The following is a 17387-nucleotide window of genomic DNA, read 5'->3' as shown; positions in this document are numbered from 1 at the left end:
GAAGTGTTTAGTGGCTGAGTGTATATGATTGTGTACATCTATTTTTCCCCCTGCAATATTGACTTTTAAGGCAATGAAAACATTTTGTGTTCCACTGATCAATGCCTCCTGATTATATTGATTTACTGTACACCAGCTCTGATACTCCTTTTATTTCTACCCTTTTAGCCATAAATTCTTTATTAATTTTCCAGTTACATGTAGTAGCATGGGAATTGAGAAAGGAACTGTAAATATGTGAAAAATCTTGTTCATCATGAGAGGAATGAAAACAATTCCAGCCCCACAATTTCCCTGAGTGTTGCAATGTGAGAAACTGATGAATTACTGCCATGTGCAGGTTTTTGAAGGGCATATCTGACTGCCTACTTACTCTATTAATTGATCTGCCTCATTTGGAGCACGGCTGCTGCGCACTAAGGAAAATGGCCTATTTGCTGTTGATATGATGTGGAAAAAGGAGCAAGGAGCTCTGTTCCCATCTATTCTTGTACAAAACTTAAGTGATTGCTCTGAAGTCACAGCTTTTATCTGAGTACACAGTGGCACTCCACTCAATTTAATTTATTCCATTTTGACACAAATTATTTCTTGGTGCTGTTTCCTGTGACACTTTGCTGTTAATGTTCCCTTCAACTGAGTGAAAGGCAGGTTGATTTTCCTGAGATCAGACTGCTGTTAGGAATTTTAACTGCTGTTAAGAAGCCTTTTCTGAGATGAGCTGGCTCTCAGAAAGTCCTGGCACTGCAGGTAACCTGGCCTGGAGCGCCAGCTGCCCCTGTTTCTCTTGCAGCAGGTGCCCAGCTGAACCTGCCTGCCTGTATCCAGGAGCATGCAGATGCTCTGTTAAGGTAGAAACAGGAAGATGGAAATGACACTACCAGCATTATTCAGGTTTTCCTTTATCTGAAGTATCCAAGACCTTCATGACCCAGGCCACAAAGAGCTGATTGCACAGCAAGACAATTGAGGAAGCTGAGAAACAGTTCAGTAAAAAAAGGCTCATTACTTGAATCAGATCAGAGACAGCCAGAAAACAACCACTTTTAATGGCTGAGTGGTGCAAGTTAAGGTTTTTATATTAAGGATACCTACGGGTTTGAAGAGGGGGAATGGAAGTTATTCTGGACAAATTTTGAAATAGGCTCTCTGTACTCTTGGGGAGTGTATTCGCTGCATTTCACCATCATGCACTGGTGGTCCCAACACACAGCATATGCTGAACATGCACTTTGTAGCAACAACAGTCACATGGATGGATTGTTCCTGCTTTTCTGTTTTACCTATTTTTCATTTCCCCCCTGCTTGTTTATTTTCTCTTGTCTCTCCTTTTATGTGTAATCCCCTTTCCTACACACTTAGATAGACTCTCTCAGCTCCCTGAGATGACATCCTGCTAAGCACACTTTTCCCCCTGCAAGGGCAGCACACACATCATTGCCTCTGGGGACACTTGCACCACTACCAAGAGACAGTGCTTTGAGAATAAGCCCCGTCATTATCAGTTACTATGTGACCCCAGGGTGGCACAGTCAATCCTCTGCAGAAGCGCCTTCTGGGGTGAGGAGAATGGTCCTGAGACAACACCCAGTGAGCTCTGCCCATCCAACAAAGCATTATCCATTGCTCGCTTGTGTGTACATATGTTCATATGATTTATAACAAAGCTTGTTTTATTTAATTATCTGAGTGGTTTGCCCAGGGACAGCACTGTACCAACCCCAATGATTTCTATAATAGCAATGGACTATGACCTGTGGCCAAGGGTTGTTTGTACTCCCAACACAGAACAACACAGTCACTATCCAATATTAAAATAATTAGAGGTTTGTGCTTTCATTTTGCTGGTTTCATGCAACACTTCTTTCTGGTTTTGGCTGAAAGGCATTTTTCATCCATATATTTTGACACTGGGGTTTGCCCAAGAATGTGCTTAGGGAGAGGGTGAATTAGGAGCTAAAAGTTGTACTGACTGGAAAATGCCCCTATTTACCTGAGCAAACAGGAGAAATCTTATTGGTGATCCTTCTCCCTTCCTCTCTTGCCCTGAACTGCTCCAGGTTTCTTAGGAAGTCTTCAGTAATGAAGAACAAATATTGGGTATATGCTGAAGAAGTATGTGGTTTGTCAAAAAATGCTCATTTTATTTTTTATAGATGCTTGACAGTGTCAGGAGGGAAGGTTTCTCTAGTCCAGAGTGCTGGTTTTGGTCAGACTGAGAGATGTAGCTTATCCAGGTAACTTGAAAGAGATTACAAATTTCCATGCAAGGCTAAGGCACCTGGGGCATCTGACTCCCACCAGAATGAAAGAGGAGGGCAACACCCAGGAGGTCAGAAGTGACCATTAAGTGTTTTGTTATTGCAAGGGGCACTATCCAATCGTTCCCCATCTCCATCTGGTTTTGTGCCAAAAGGAAAAAAAGGAAAATCAATACTAGCTCTGTGTGCGTATTTGTGATGTTTTGAACATGCATGAGGCCAGGTTTGTAGCCAGAATTACTGCTTGCTAGTAGAAGTACTTACTACTTACTTTGCCTGTTTCAGAGAAATGAAAATATGTGGGAAAATTGGATAAGCCTTTGGAAATGCAGCTGGTTTTCAGATCCTGAGGTTTGTTTCTTTCCAGCTGGTGCTGGCTGGTTGAAGAAAGGACAATCCATCCCTTTGCTGACTCCAAAGCTGTTAGTTGTTTGCATCCATTGTGGGATAGGATATTATTTAAAATATCCACATATGTAGCAGAAGGGCCTGAGGCAATTAAGTCAATATTTCCCTAAGTGGAAAGCGCTTTCAGGTATTTCTTAGCACTGGATTGGTTCCTGAAAGGGATTCTCTGCTTTCACAGACAAACACATCCCAGATATTCCCAGAAATTAAGCAATCTTCATCCTCAAATTATTTATTCTTTACTGTTTCTATGTCCACTGAACGGCAGATTCAAGGCTTTTTTGAGGGTAAGGGGATGTTGAGGAAAGTGGACTGCAGGCATTTTTTTCTTGTGTAAAACTAGGCAGACATAATTAAAGGTCCTTTCTGAAAAGGGGTGAACTGTCTGTCCCCATCCTTGGAGATATATAATCTCCAGTCCTGGAAATATTCAAAAGCTGTCCGGGCATGGTAGGTCCAGGTAGCCCTTCCTGAGCCAGCATGAGGAAGAGATCCAAAAGCAAGACTTAAAAATGAACAAACTGTGTGGACTATGCTCATGTCATTCCTTGGTGGTGTAATCCATTTTTTATATTAGGTGTGGGCCTGAGCTGAGCTAAGGGCAAGACCTGCATTAACTCTGTGATGATGGCAAGACTCCAGAGGCTGGGAGAAAGGCAAGAATACCTGGAAGTGATAAGAGGGAAGATACTGGGTGGAGACAGGGTTATAAAGAAGCTGGGTGAGAGATGAAGCCACACACATTGCCAAAGCAAAAGCCTGGAGGGCCTCATCCAGGGGGCACATCTCGCCCTGTGCAGCGCCGGGACTTCCCGCCTGTGTGGCTCCCCTGCAATGGCACAGGGGGACAATGACCCACGATGTCGATGGCCATTAGAGGGAGCTTGGAGGAGCCCAAGGATGAAATGAAGCCCTGGAAAACAGAAGCAGTTTATGGAAGACAGCTGGTTCAGCATTTTAAACCTATTTTTAATATTCTTGACATGCTTAATGAGATAAGAAGGCATTTCCCTATGATCTCCAATAAATACAGCTGCTTCTTCATTGGAAGAATTGCTTTTTGAGAGAGGCTGGGATTCTTTTAAGAATAGTTCAATAGTTTAATTAAAGCACATGTCTGGTGGAGTCTTCCATCAGGCATCCTCATCCCATGATAAATTAAAAAAAGAAAAATCCATCTGATGTTGTCCCAAGCATGTTCAGTAGCTGTTATTAAACGGACTGGATGCTTTTAAGTGGGAAAAAGCAAACAAGAACGCCAGTTGGATTCATACAGCAGTCAGAGGAAGGTTCAGCAATTGCTGGATTCATCCAGGACATTGCAGATCCAGCTACAAACTCATTCCACCGACGAGTTGAAACAGACCCTGAAGGAGGTGAGGGATGCAATGCCTGACCCGTGGGCTAGCCTGGTACTCCCTGACCCAGGATCTGCCTCTGCAACCCTTCACATTCTGAAGGAAAGGTGTGATGGCTCAGATTGGCACCTCTCATCCCAGAGCATCTGGCCTTGGTCATGTTTCCCACTCCCTCCACCGAGCCAGCGCCAGCCCTGTCACAGTCACGTGTGAGAGTGTTCAGCATCTGTCTGGGACCCACATGGGTTTTTTTACTTCTGCCTGTCTTGTCAGGCATTAGATAAAGGAACAAATTACTGTGGAGCATCTCATCACTGCATGCAAGCTCCTTCTAACACCCAGCCTCCTGGCACTTTGGGGAGAATGAAAACTAATTGTTAGAGACTCACTGGGTACATGGGAGGGAAGAGGGATGAGCTGTCACCAAGCTCACTTCCTTCCTGCTGAGCAGTTGATTGACAGCAATCTATTACCACCAGGAATTTGTTCTACCTATCCAAATATTTCAAATTGTTTGTGGATAGCTTTGACTTCTTTATTAATGAAATATTTTCAGTGCTCATGACTGCAAAGAAAAACTTCAAAGCTTGATTTGCCCAAAAATTAGAGGGCAAACAAGGAGAGTTTTCATTTACTACCTTTTATGAAAAACTTTTCCATTTTTGAGATGCTGACTTGAGATTTTTAAATACCTCAGAACAGTAATATTGTGCTTTCTTTGGCTAACAGGCCACTTGTAAAAAGCAGCTGTTGCAAAACCCGACCCATGTGCGGTAAGTCACTACAGGCATTGTTCTTGTCTGGGTTTGTGCTCCCTTCCCCGCTCTTTGTCTGGTTGATCTGGCTGGTGAGATTAGGAGCACCTCAGGGCGGGGAGGATCCCCGTCTGTGTATTTGCGCTGTGTCTTGACACTTGTAAAGGAAGCGAGTAATCATCACTCTTGCTGCTTTCAAGTCTCCTTGCACAATAGAAATAATTAATAGTAATAGCAGTGCTTTGCCTATCTGCGGCCCCTTTCATCTGAAGGCCTGAAAGTGCTTGACAAGCATTAACTAAATTAGCTTCCAAATACCTGGAGAGGGAGTCAGATGTAATCATCCCCACTTTGAGATGAGCACACAGGAGGAGAAGCTAAGCTAACTGAGTGCTTACAGTTAGTCAGCTGAAACCACGTTTCCTCCATTTGGGAAGCTTGCTCAGCATTTTGGAGGCTCAGGCTGCTTTTTGAGGTGTCCAAAGGTGGGGTTTGATGTCCACTTTTTACTTCCAAAACATACAGGCTGTGGAGCTGTGTGATCCGCCCTGCAGGAGCTGGAGGATGCCCGTCAGGCACTGTCATTCATGACGTTTACCATTTGAACAACTAACGCGGACTGGGAAAAAAGGAAGTTTTGTTGACACCATGTTGGGAAAGCCAGAGTGACTCTGAATTAGTCCTGATTTTCAGAAATGTAAGTGGCCCCCAGCACAGAAACACTTCAGCTTGGAACCAGGGGTGGTGCAGCCAGGTTTGCACTGTGCTGCCTTTCACTTGATAACCCTTTTGGTGGCAAATTTGACCAGCCTTATATACAATGTGTGGGCTTACCAGGCCCTGCCATAGTCTTCGCAGCCCTTTCTTGCAAAGAAAGATGCTGACAGTCCTGACCCAAATCTGGAGTCTTAAATAGATCTCTGTTAAAACAAGGGTGCTCTGCAACTCCCAGGACTGTAATCAGCAGGGGAAAGGAAGAAATTCTCAGGATCAACTATGTAAGATCTGGTACTGACATGAAATTATGAAACAAAGGCAGGTGATGTTTTGAAAGACTACAGCAAACTCTTCAAAGTGGTAACTGGGCTAGTGGATGAGAGAGGTTTTTTTCCATAGACTATGGAATTTCTAATGCTGCTGAAATTATTTTCCTTTTTAATATCAGACTTGAAAGGCTTCCATTCCAGGAATGGCTGTCAGGCTTTAACACAGACTCGATCAAATAGGAAGTATCAGAGTCACTGAAGAGCAAGGGCTGCTCCTTATTGCAAAACTTTGTAGAGTCAGATGAAAGACACTAATAATTGGCAGCATATCCCATAAATCACATGATTTCACTGTGGGCAATCATCCATGTTTCCACAAGGTTGTGACATTTTCCACATTTTCTCCTTTCCAGCCGAGAAACTGGCCAGAAGAAATTGTCTGGACGTCAGGTAACTCCTGTCAGCTCCTCCGTTTCATATGACACCCTCCCATTTAATCAACAGACCCTAAGCAAAATGTCACAATCCTGCTTGGAATAGGCAATTTAATATCACTCTTGGGGATGGGTTTGCCTGTCAGAATTGAGTTTGCAACAGTTTGAAGCCACTTGAGCAGATGCAGTCACATCAGTTCTTTATTTTCTGCTCACAATGCTTGATACCTTCTTCTCTGCTACCTGCTTTAAATAGTCCTGGTTAGGTTTCCAGTGCTGTGGTTTATTACCTCCCCTATTTACCCAGAGAGAAAATGAGGCAATGATCTCATAGGAGGAAAACAAAAGGGTCACATATCCTCTAGAGTAAGTAAGTAAGTAGGTCAGTGCCAGGAGACGTGATGGAAGAGGATCCCATGATGCCCACGGGGTGACTAGAGGAGGCTGGACAGGCAGCAGAGCTGCCTGGAGGAGAGCTCAGGTGGACCTCAGCACTGGCCCTCCCTGCTGGCAAGCAGCAAAGGTGTGTGTGAAAGAGTTTCATCATGCAGCCAATCACAGCATCACTTCCACAGACACTGGAAGTCCAGCAAGACCCTGATCTCCACCAGCCTTGTGCTCAGGGGAAAGCCTGGGGGCCAGGAGGGCTGTTGCCTTGCTCCCAGCTCTGGACAGGGAGTCAAGAGACCAAGTGGCCTTGCTTCATGAGGATCTGGACATTGTGTACTCTTCCTCCTTCCTCATTTGTATAATAGGGTTAATAAACATGTTCTGCCCCACAGTGCTGATGTAACGTTAAAGCTCTTTCATGTTTGTTGAGTGCTACAATACCACTCCATGGAAACTCATAAATAATGTACCTTGAAGTTCTGTCGAGGTATTAACCTTGTTTTAACAATGCAGATTTACATGAGTTACCACACACAAGAAGCTTCTCTTAAATAGGATCAAAACTTACTTTTTTTAGCTTTGTTTTAATGATTCTTAAGGATGAACAATTTGTACTTGCCCAGCCTATTTGGCAATTTATTGTAATCTCTCCAAGCTTGCAGTTCCTTTCAGTGCACATCTAAATGCCTTTCTTCTCATCATTGCATTCCTTTACACTCTTCAAATTGAAATATCTTTAGGGGATTTTTACAAATGTATAATTTGTTTCTCTGAAATCTAAATTAATCTATGTTATCATATTTTGTTGGTGGTGTGAGAGATACTGGGTTTGGCTCAAAACCTTGACAGAAAATAAAGGATCTGTATGCTGCTTCTGATAAAACAGAGGCCCTTTTTTCCATTTCACACCTTGCCTCAAGATTTGTCAACAACTGGTAATGTAACAAAGTAGCTGTTCTGCAAGAAGACTGTCCACACAGAGATGAACAGAGAAAATTATTTTGCGCTAATGATCTCCAGACAACCACTGTGGTAAATGCCCAACTATGACCCTGAGCTGGGTGCATGGACTGGGCCCAAATGGCTGGAAGGCAACTCCAGGGAGCCGTGCGGGCTCTGACATGGGAATCTGGAGGGATGGGTTCAGTTTCCATCCTGCCACAAAGACTTCTGGGCAGATGTGAGTCAGATTCACTGTGTCATGTGTAATATGGGATATAGCTGCACTTCTAATATCTTCATTGATAGTAGATCCTTGTTATTCTTGGAGTTCAAGCAGCTTTTTTGTCCTTCTATCTCCAACAGTTTCAGTTCTCAGACTTGGAATGCTCCAGGGAAATACTGTGCAAGGCTTCCAAGGAAGCCTTTCTCACCAAAGTCCTATCCAGAACTCTAAACAGAAATTCTGAATGCCTTTTGAGATTTCTGACTTTTCAGTGTGAACTCAAAAGATTCAAGTAATTCACATGCACCTTGTGTGACTCCCCAAGATAATGTGAGGTTTATATTCTGTTCACTACTGCTGCAACTCAGAAAAATTTTTTAAAGTGCAATAGAAACTGGTTTTAAGTGATATACAAAGAGACTTTTACATTTAATGCGTGTTTGTGTCTGGAAAGAATGGGACAACTGATGAAGGGAGAGGATGTCTTGGTTGAAAGGCCGATGCAAAACTTAGGAGGGTTTGGTTCCCAGATGTATCAGAGACACTCTTTGTCACCTTGGGATAGTCACTACAGGCACAGCTCCAGGGGTGGTGGCAATACTAACTGAGGGTAATATAATGCTGGAAACCAAGACTAATTCCCCAACCTGAATTGCAATGGAGACACAAACCAACACAGCAGAGGCACCAGGAAGGACCAGCTATGAATGGGAACTACTACTATAAAGAAGAAGCAGAGGAAGCAGAGTAGACAATCACAGAGTAGACAATCTGCATGAACATCAGCTCATCATCTGCTCAATGGAGAGTCAAAGCTGGGCTTCAGTTATAGGCAGCCTGAATAAAGCGCTCGTCTATGATCTAATTTCAAGGAACTCACAAAGGTCAGCACATCTGTCATCTTCTTCATTGATCTTACAGCCATCACAGCTTAAATATTTTAGTTTAATCATTAACATTAGTGCAAGTCTGGGCTTTAATGCAGTAACTTAAGCTAATTCTTGCAATAATTCCTGACTTACTTGAAAAGAAAGCTCTATTGGTCATGTTTCAGGGCTCATTTACAAGCTGGTATTCAAGATGATCACCCTTCGGTCCTATGAACATTGCTTCTCGTTGCAAAACTTTGAAACCCAGCCATGCTCTAATTTCAGCCTTCAGAGGGACAGAAAGTCTCAGAATAACCAACAACCAACCCTTTTGCTGAAAGGATACTGGACAAAGTGACAAATTTAATCCCATGACCTCACTGCTTGGAAGGGAACTTCCCAGAAATTTTCCTGATGCAAGGGCAAAACAGCTGTTCTTTCATCTTTTTTCTGAGTCACGCCCACAGCACCTCCCCGGAATGCAAATGTGCCTGGGTTTAATGATGCGACAAGGTAATTAAGTGTTAATGTGTGGATGCAAAGGGTATACAAGTTGCCAGATCTACTAAGTGTTGAAGCCAAGCTAAGGCGTTTACCAGACTTACAACACATTGCTGATATAGGGTGCTAATGTCTACACATCATTCCTGTTACACAAGTAAATTTTACAGTAATAGACAAATAAATTAACTTCATATTTGAATTTTAAAGAGTTGTTCTAACAAGAAAGCAGCCAGGACCTAATCCTAGGTGCATGAGAAGCAATAGAAAAACTAGGACATAGCACTATTATTATTTAAATGACTATAATGCAGTCAGATGCCAGCTCAGAATTGGACACTCCCCCTTCGTATTCCCTATTAGCTTGGTGCATTTGTGTTATATTAGTCCACATATACAGAGATTTAAAAATAAAACAGAATTCTTGAGTTACAAAAAAGCACACAGACAGGAAGTCATAACATTGTGTAGATTACATTGGCCCTGTACCCAGTCCTTAAATATCTCTAAATGGCATGCAAATGTCTGATTTAAGCAATTGAACTCCACACAATCCCATTCAAAGTGCACAGTACCCTATAAATAAACATATTTCCTTCTCGAATACAAATGCTTGCTACATTATGACAATGAATATTTGCATAACAGGCACGAGTTCTTGTAAATGCCAGTGCTTGAGTGACAGGTGATGAAGTTTGTAACTCCTCTAGGCTCAGGAGAGCTCCTCTGGGCAGTGGAAGTATTCCTAGGCCCAGTGAAAAGATGACAGTGGGATAACCTCCAAGTGTCACCTTGGCCTTTTCACAGGTTTGTAGCCCAGCAGCTGGCCTGTCTGTCCCAGCCCAGGGGCACGTTCGATGGCTGTGCCATGGGCTGGCAGAGCTCAGCTCAGCTCCCACTGTCATTGTGTTTTCTTTTGCTTTCAAATTACGCCTGTTAGAATCACAGTGCTTTTAGTCATCATCATTTGAGTAATGCAACAAAGTGACACAATAAAGCAGTGGAAAAGGAAGATGACTTGTGAGTATCAGTGTTTTGGAAGAGAGTATACAGACTGACTGAGAAGACAAGAGGCTGGGCACCGTGTGGTTGGCAGCAGAAGAGTGAAGAGATCAGCAAGGTGTCCAAGGATATCAGGAAGACTGTAGGTGCTGCCTCTGAGGATCAGGATCTCTCTACACCTGTATTGTCCTGTTGCACAACACCTGCTTTGTCCTATCACCTCTCCTCTTCCTCGTTGTTCACTGATTAACTGACATGAGCAAATGAACATCAGCATGTATCAGAGAGAATTTTGGGGGCCAAGGGACTCCTGCTTTTATAACTGTGTCAAGCTGACCCTTTACATTTGGTCTGACTGGCACATATACTGGGCTTTCAATCCTCATAGCTAAAGAAATGGAAAGCATAGCCTAAAACCACCAAAAGCTTCTTTAGCACGATACTGCATGTGTCTGTGTGCCTTGTCTCTTGATTTATGAGACCTATCAAGGTCCAGGTGGCTGGAGCTGGGCTGCTGTGAACAGCCCCTGTTTTTTTTTTTTGAGTTGTTTTTTGTGACTTCAGAGACACCTGCACATAATTGAGGAGAGGGGAGCTCAGCACAGCTGACCATAGATGTAGCCATCACTGCCACATGCCAGAGGGTGAACCTCACCCGACTGCCACATAAAACATCATTCACATCACTGAGCTGTATCCTGGTGGACAGCATTAAACCTGTGACTACCAAATCTGTTTCTGAAGCCTCCTGCATCCCTAATCATGGATAACCATTAGATTCCACAGGAAGAGGTCAGATAGTTCTGGACCTGAAAGGGGAATTTCACAACTGTTAAAGCTTGCATCGAGTCTCAAGAACTCTATTCCAGAACTGCAACTTATTTTATACCTGTAGTCACTTAAAAATTAGGAACAGAGCAGTATGATTTTGCAAAATGTCTTGTTACCTAGATGATATTTTTTGGGAAATTTCCTAAGTGGTTTAAAATATTCTATCCTATCCTATCAAGTATACCTTTACACTGGGCTTTGCCAAGATGGTAACACAGATATCCTCTTAGAAGAGGTTAAACTATAAAGCAAGGGAGTGATTTTCTAGAGAGCTACGTGGGCATATTAATTACCAGGGTTAATAAAAGGTGATCTTTGTGTGCATCAATTCTTAGGTGTCCAAATGGAAAGATTTTTATAAGGAGTCTAATTTCCAGGGATGCTTATAAAAAGGTACCTCATTTTGGGCACTCTAAAACTAAATATATTCAAATCAATTGCAGTCTTAATAGATCAGAAAATTAAGAGAGGTACTGGCCAATTCTTTTGCTCTCTCTGATAATACTGGATTATACCTTAGTGTTATGTCATTAAAAAAAAAAAAAAAAACAAATAAGACAACAAGATCCTATTTTTAGAAATCTCAGACATGATGAAGAAGTTAAAATAAATTTTGTTTAAAGAGGGTTTTTACAAGGATGTCAAAACCACTAACCCCTCCTCTGCCCCAATATGCCATATCACCTAGTCTGGAAAAAGAAGGACTACAAAACACCTAGACTTCTAAAAACCACCAACTGGCTCTAGCCTGGACAGGTAAGTGAGTGATTTACTCACTAACCAAAGGATTGGCAAAGGTCCTGCCATGACAGCAACCTTCTCCCTGCTCTGCATAGCCTGGCTCTCTACCTATCCCAGTCCTAACCTGCTGGAAAGGAGGAGCTTTGCTCTGTCCCTTCCTTATTTATAACTTGTTGAGAGTTGTGAGGGAGGGAGGGGTGAGCTCCCTGTGGTGCATCCTGCTGCTGCCTGCCCGTGCCAGCCTCGCAGTCACCACCACAAATGCCTCCCGCGCAGTGCGGTGGCTGCCTCCGCGCCCTGGGCTTCCTCTGGCTGTGGGCGCTGGTGGAAGCAAAGACCAGAACTTACTACCTTGGGATTGTGGAAGAGAACTGGGACTATGCACCATCTGGGAAAAATCTGATCACAGGGCAAAGCCTCTTAGAGGACAAGTAAGTGACTGGGGGCTTTGATAAGCTGGAGATGTACCAACAACTCCGAAACAAAATTGGTTAATGTGGTAATTTTGCTGCAAATGTCTTAAGACGCCCTTGGCTTTTCCTTGTTGTTATTCTGATGATGTTGTCATAGGTGAGAATTCAGTTTCAAGGCAGGAGTAGACTTTGATTGATTTCTCTTCCATTGGGGTTGATTAAGAAAGGTGATAGCATGTATTTGAAGAGGATGTTAATGAACTGATATTTGTCAAAAAAGCATCAGGTATGGGCTCAAAATCCCCTACCTGTATTTCATAGAGATGCAGGTATCCCTGGGACTTGGTATCAAAAAGCAAACTGCAACTTTGCTATAACCAAGCACACTCTTTGCAGTAAAACACAAACCTCTGTTTACTGGCATATTATGTAATATTAAGTATTTTCCCTGATAAAATTTGGGAAAGTTGGTAAGATATTATGAAATTCAGGTGTGTATAGTACCTACGAATAGGACAAGTTCCATTGTGTTGTATGTGTCCCATACAACTGTGAGGACTTCCATTTTGGAAATGTGTATAGATAAGTGCATAGATACACAACAGTGAATGGTCAGACAGAATTCCTGGTGATCTCTGAAACTGGGGAGTGCAGGTGAGCGCTGTGATGAATCGTGCCTTGGCCAGTGAAACAGGTGTCTGCTCTCATGCCCACACGGCTGCGGCTGGCTGTGTGTTCCTCCTAGAGCAGGAGAGCTGGCCAGGATGTTGGATGGAGATGGCTCCGATGCCTGATGCCTGTCTAAAGAATGATTTGGGTTGGAAGGGACCTTTAAAGGTCCTCTCGTTCACCTCCCCTGCCATGGTCAGGGTCATCTTCAATTAGGTCAGGTTGCTCAGAGGCACATCCAAGCTGAATTTGAATGCTTCCAAGGATGGGGCATCCACCACTTCTCTGGGCAATGTGTGCTGGTGTTTTACCACCTTCATTGTTAAAAACGTTTTTCTTACATCTGAATTGGCTCTCTTTTTGTTTAAAACCATTGCTTCTTACATGATGGGATTCAAATATGTGGGAATTTCTGTAACATTTCATTGATATTTTTGACACACTAGAGGTATTTTGGGGATCCCTCCTCAGTGTCTAGCCTTGGGATTGGAGTGGGAGTTGTGAGGAAGTGAGGAGGTCCTGGTCTCTGTACCAGGTTTGGAGGCTTACTGCATCCCAGAAGCTAGAAATGGAAATGTATGTTCTGACTTTTCAGGAAATCCCAAGCAAGTCTGGACATGTCTCTAGTGGTAAGTAATTTCAGAATCACTCTCAGATGAATTTCATAAAAGAAACTATTTTGTCACAAGAAGGAGATGAGAAAGAGATTTATTTTTCAACACAAATTTATGCTTAAGCTTTTCATAGCTAGAGGTCCCAGGTGGCATCCAAGTCAATAGGTATTACATTTATAGGTAGAATTAAGGGTAATAGTTTTTTCTCAGCCCATGAAAACAAGCTTTACTGGCAAAATTATTCTTCATTTATATTAAATACCTGAATTTCTCACTTTACTAGTCTTTATAGCAGAGGCTAACTTTCTCCACTCAATAAACTAGAAGATCTCTCACTACAGAGTAGTTCAGCATTAACTGAAGAGCAGCTACTTAAAAATCCACTTCAATGGAGAGGTATTCAATAGAGAGATATGACAGAGAGATTGGAATCTGTTCTATAAATTGTACTTTTGAGGCTGTGTGCACTTTGTGCTTCCTGAACATCAAGTGTCACATTTACTTTTAAGTTTGTGACATAAATGCATTTTTTTTTTTTACTAATTGGCAACACAGGGATGGAAGATACTTTATGTCTTCAATCATCATGGCAATGTAATAATTACAGAATGCTAATTTCGAAAGGTTTACCCACAGAGGATTTTAATCTAGAGTACACATTCAAAGCTGGGGAGATGTTTGCCACGAACTCCCTACATGCAAAATAATTAAGTGATTTTTGTTATTTTACTCCACTTTTAAACTGTATTGAGTTGAGCCAGGATAAAGTGCTGTATTCTGGAATAATAGTGTCCGCATAAGCATGTGGGTTAAATAGTGAACCAGAAATAGCTATTTTGACTATTCAGCTCTTTAGGATAATCTCTAATGTAAATTTAAAACAGTATAATAATGGGCTACTTTTCAGTTAATTAATTGGTTCCTATGGATATTATAAAAAAAGTAGTTCCATAAGCAAAGTTTATGGATCAGTTTCCAGGTAGGGATTGGAATGCCTTTCGAGCCATCTCTGTTCTGCAAGCAGCAACACTCAGGCTGGCTGAGCCAAGCACTTCTCACCTTGTGAAGCATCCTCACAGCACCCATCTGATGGGGCACTGTCCCAGTTTTATTGAGAGCAAAGTGAAGATAAAGAGGTTGCAGACATGCCGATTATCTTTAAAAGAATTGGTGCATACACAAAAAGGAATGTACCCTTTGATTCCAGCTAGCCCACAGAGATATAATCAAAACCACTTATTCCTCAGTACTTAATGAAAATCCTGCGTTAGCAAGTGTGCAATGGAAAGTGTTACATTACTTGGATCAGATTGTGACGTTTAAGAGACGATTTTCAGTGTTGCTTGCCAAAGTCAATAATCTCTTCCTCAGCCTTTCGTTTTTAGTAGTAAAGAGGATAAAGGGGGCTTTGGTAGCTGAAGCATAGGGCTAGAAACCAGGTGAGCAGATTCTGGCACCAGACACAACTATGATGCTCAGTTCCTGCTGTGCTGGTGCTGAGCGAGCTGCCTCCGGAGTCAGGAATCCTAGTGCTGCATCAGAACCTGCCTGGGTGTGAGCTGAAAAGACTGCCTCTCATCAGAGCTGATTAGCCCAAATGAGCCCTGTCTTAGCAGAATTATTCTGCTTGGATGATAATTTTTATTATGCCTTGTCATACTGCAGTGCTCCAGAGCCAGCCTGCTGCTTGCACAGGTATCTTGCTGAACATCAGTAATTTTAAAGCAAAAAGACTAATGAGGCTGTTCACCTCTTCCCTTTGTCTTGTCTAAGCTTGAGGCCTCAAGCTGTTCTACTAATTCTCATAATTTGGAGTGTTGTCAGTAAAACCAAGACATTTCACTCTGTTCTCCCTTCAGAAGTTAAACTTACATTTTCTGGAGCACACAGGGCTTTGGAAATCACAGGTCCAGATTACGGCCACTGAGCATAGGTGAGCTGTGAAGGGGGTCAGTGTCCCTTCCCACCTGACATAATTGGTGCTGACATCATCAGACCATGCTGGACTAGACACACAGGGTGCAAGTGCTGTCAGTGCTGCTGGATGTGCTGCAGATCCCTGTGAGATTTTGTGAGTTAGGGCATGGGTATTGATGCTGCAGGAGGGTGAGCTTGGATGTTTTCTGCTTTCTTTAATGGTCACATGGAAAATGGCCTTTCAAGAGGAGAATATACCTAGGTGTTATGGTTGACATCCACCAGTCATTCTTTCCCCACTGTAGCTCAGCCCTCAGGGTAAAAGTTTAGTTGATAATCCCTTGAAATTACCTTGATATGAGTTTATATGACAGACTCTTAAATCTTGCTCTACTGGTGGTAGATGTTAGTGAGTTTTGCCTGATGGAGCAGCTCATCGCTTCTCTTTAGGCCACCAATCCTACGTTTATTTATCTGGGCCAAGTCTTTCACCCACCAACACTAACGGGTGTTTTTTGTTAGCACAGCATCAAACACAGTTTGTGCAATTTGCCTGTGAGGAGATCCCACCCAGAGAAATGACCGTGAAACTGTCGTCACAGATGCTACACTAATGGCTGAGTCATTATGAGGCCAAATAACCCAATTGCAACAGCAGAGATGATAATTGTGGGAAGGGTCAACATCAAAAGGGTATTTGAGGTGAAATCCTGGCTTTATTGAAGCCTGAGAGGAGCTTTGTTACCGACTTTGGGGGCAAGTTTATTGTAGGAGGGAAGCTGCCATACCACACCAGTGACACCTCAGAGCCTCATCTAAGATTTCATGGATTTTATTGACCTCTGTGGCTCATGTGGGTCAGAAAAAGCCTAAAAACATCCTTTGAGGGCTTTGCATCTCAGTCTTTTGAGGACACTCAGCTTTGTTGTTCGACGCTTTGTGGTCAGGGCACCATTTAAAAAGATGAGTTGGCACCACTCGTCCCCCTTCCCTGGCCATCCCTCAAGCACAGACATTGCACTGGCCTGGGCATGGGAGTCATGGTTTCTTGGAGTTACCTTGAACAGGTTACGTGACCCAGGGGTTAAAACAATTGTGGCAGTCTGGAACCCTATCCTGGCACTGCCATGGCTTACTTCAGCCACAGGAAAAATCAGGACCTTTGAGGAAATAAAATGGTTATAAACCCAAAGACAGAGTATGTAAAGAGTGTGGAGAGTAAGGAAGGTTTCACCATCTACAGATTTTAGGGAATAAACCCATAAAGATGGTTGTTTAAATAGTTATGAGTGTAAAGTCTATGAGACTTTAATGGAACAATGACAATAAAAAGAAATTTTGCATTTGCATGCATTTGCATCCAGGAGTGTACAGTAGCTAGTGAGAAAGTTAACCACAGAAGAAAATTCGGGACTCCACATCTAGTAGTTATTCTGATATATATTTTGGCATTCGGTGGTGATTACAGCAGTAAACAATCTCAGGAGGCTTTGAAATTGTATCTGTGAGGATCTGTCTCCAGGCTACTGAAGAGCTGTTTGCTTGGCTAATGTAAGCACCTCTTGGAAAACATAACCTCTGTTAGGTTGTAGCCTTCAGATCAAAGGTAGCACAAACCCTGTTAAAATTATGGCAAAACATCTTCTGTGTGATAAAAGAAATGGGTGTAGAAATTACACTTCACACAAGGTTCTACGTGGAAATGGCAGATTGTTTGCATGTCTAGTCTTGATTTGAAGTAGAATATAGATGACACTCTTGTTTTACTCTTTCTGTGGAAGATTTGTATTGCTTGTCGTTGCAGGGAACTGGATTTCTGTAATTATGCTTACACTTACACTTACTTTAAAGAACTAGAGTTAATTCCCTGTTAATAATTCCCTGTTCCACTCAGGTGCATTTCCAACTTTTCTTGGAGCTTTGGAAATGATGAGAGGGGTCAAGCACCAAAATGAAATCAGACACAGAAATGAAGGCAGGATTTGCTTGTCTTTCTCTGTCGGAACAAGACTTTTTATGCCAATTTGCAAACCTGCTTATCTCTATATGTAACCTCAAGACTGGCCTGACCAT

At 42.6% G+C, this 17387-nt stretch overlaps 1 protein-coding gene and 1 long non-coding RNA gene across 2 annotated transcripts in view; both read left to right on the top strand.

Annotated features, from left to right (window-relative positions):
- Positions 1–999: 999 nt before the first annotated feature.
- Positions 1000–5850, top strand: LOC137469099 (uncharacterized). Its single transcript, XR_010996340.1, has 3 exons — positions 1000–3390; positions 4757–4800; positions 5337–5850. It is a non-coding gene; the product is annotated as an uncharacterized lncRNA (long non-coding RNA).
- Positions 5851–11934: 6084 nt separating this feature from the next.
- Positions 11935–17387, top strand: part of HEPHL1 (hephaestin like 1) — a 32719-nt gene continuing 27266 nt past the window's right edge. Inside the window, exon 1 of the mRNA XM_068181494.1 lies at positions 11935–12132. Coding sequence (XP_068037595.1) covers positions 11963–12132 — 170 coding nt within the window. The 5' untranslated portion in view covers positions 11935–11962. The remainder of the gene's footprint in view (positions 12133–17387) is intronic.

This window comes from Anomalospiza imberbis, chromosome 2, assembly GCF_031753505.1.
Source record: "Anomalospiza imberbis isolate Cuckoo-Finch-1a 21T00152 chromosome 2, ASM3175350v1, whole genome shotgun sequence".
Taxonomy (NCBI): Eukaryota; Metazoa; Chordata; class Aves; order Passeriformes; family Viduidae; genus Anomalospiza; species Anomalospiza imberbis.
This window is presented reverse-complemented; position numbering and strand designations above follow the sequence as displayed.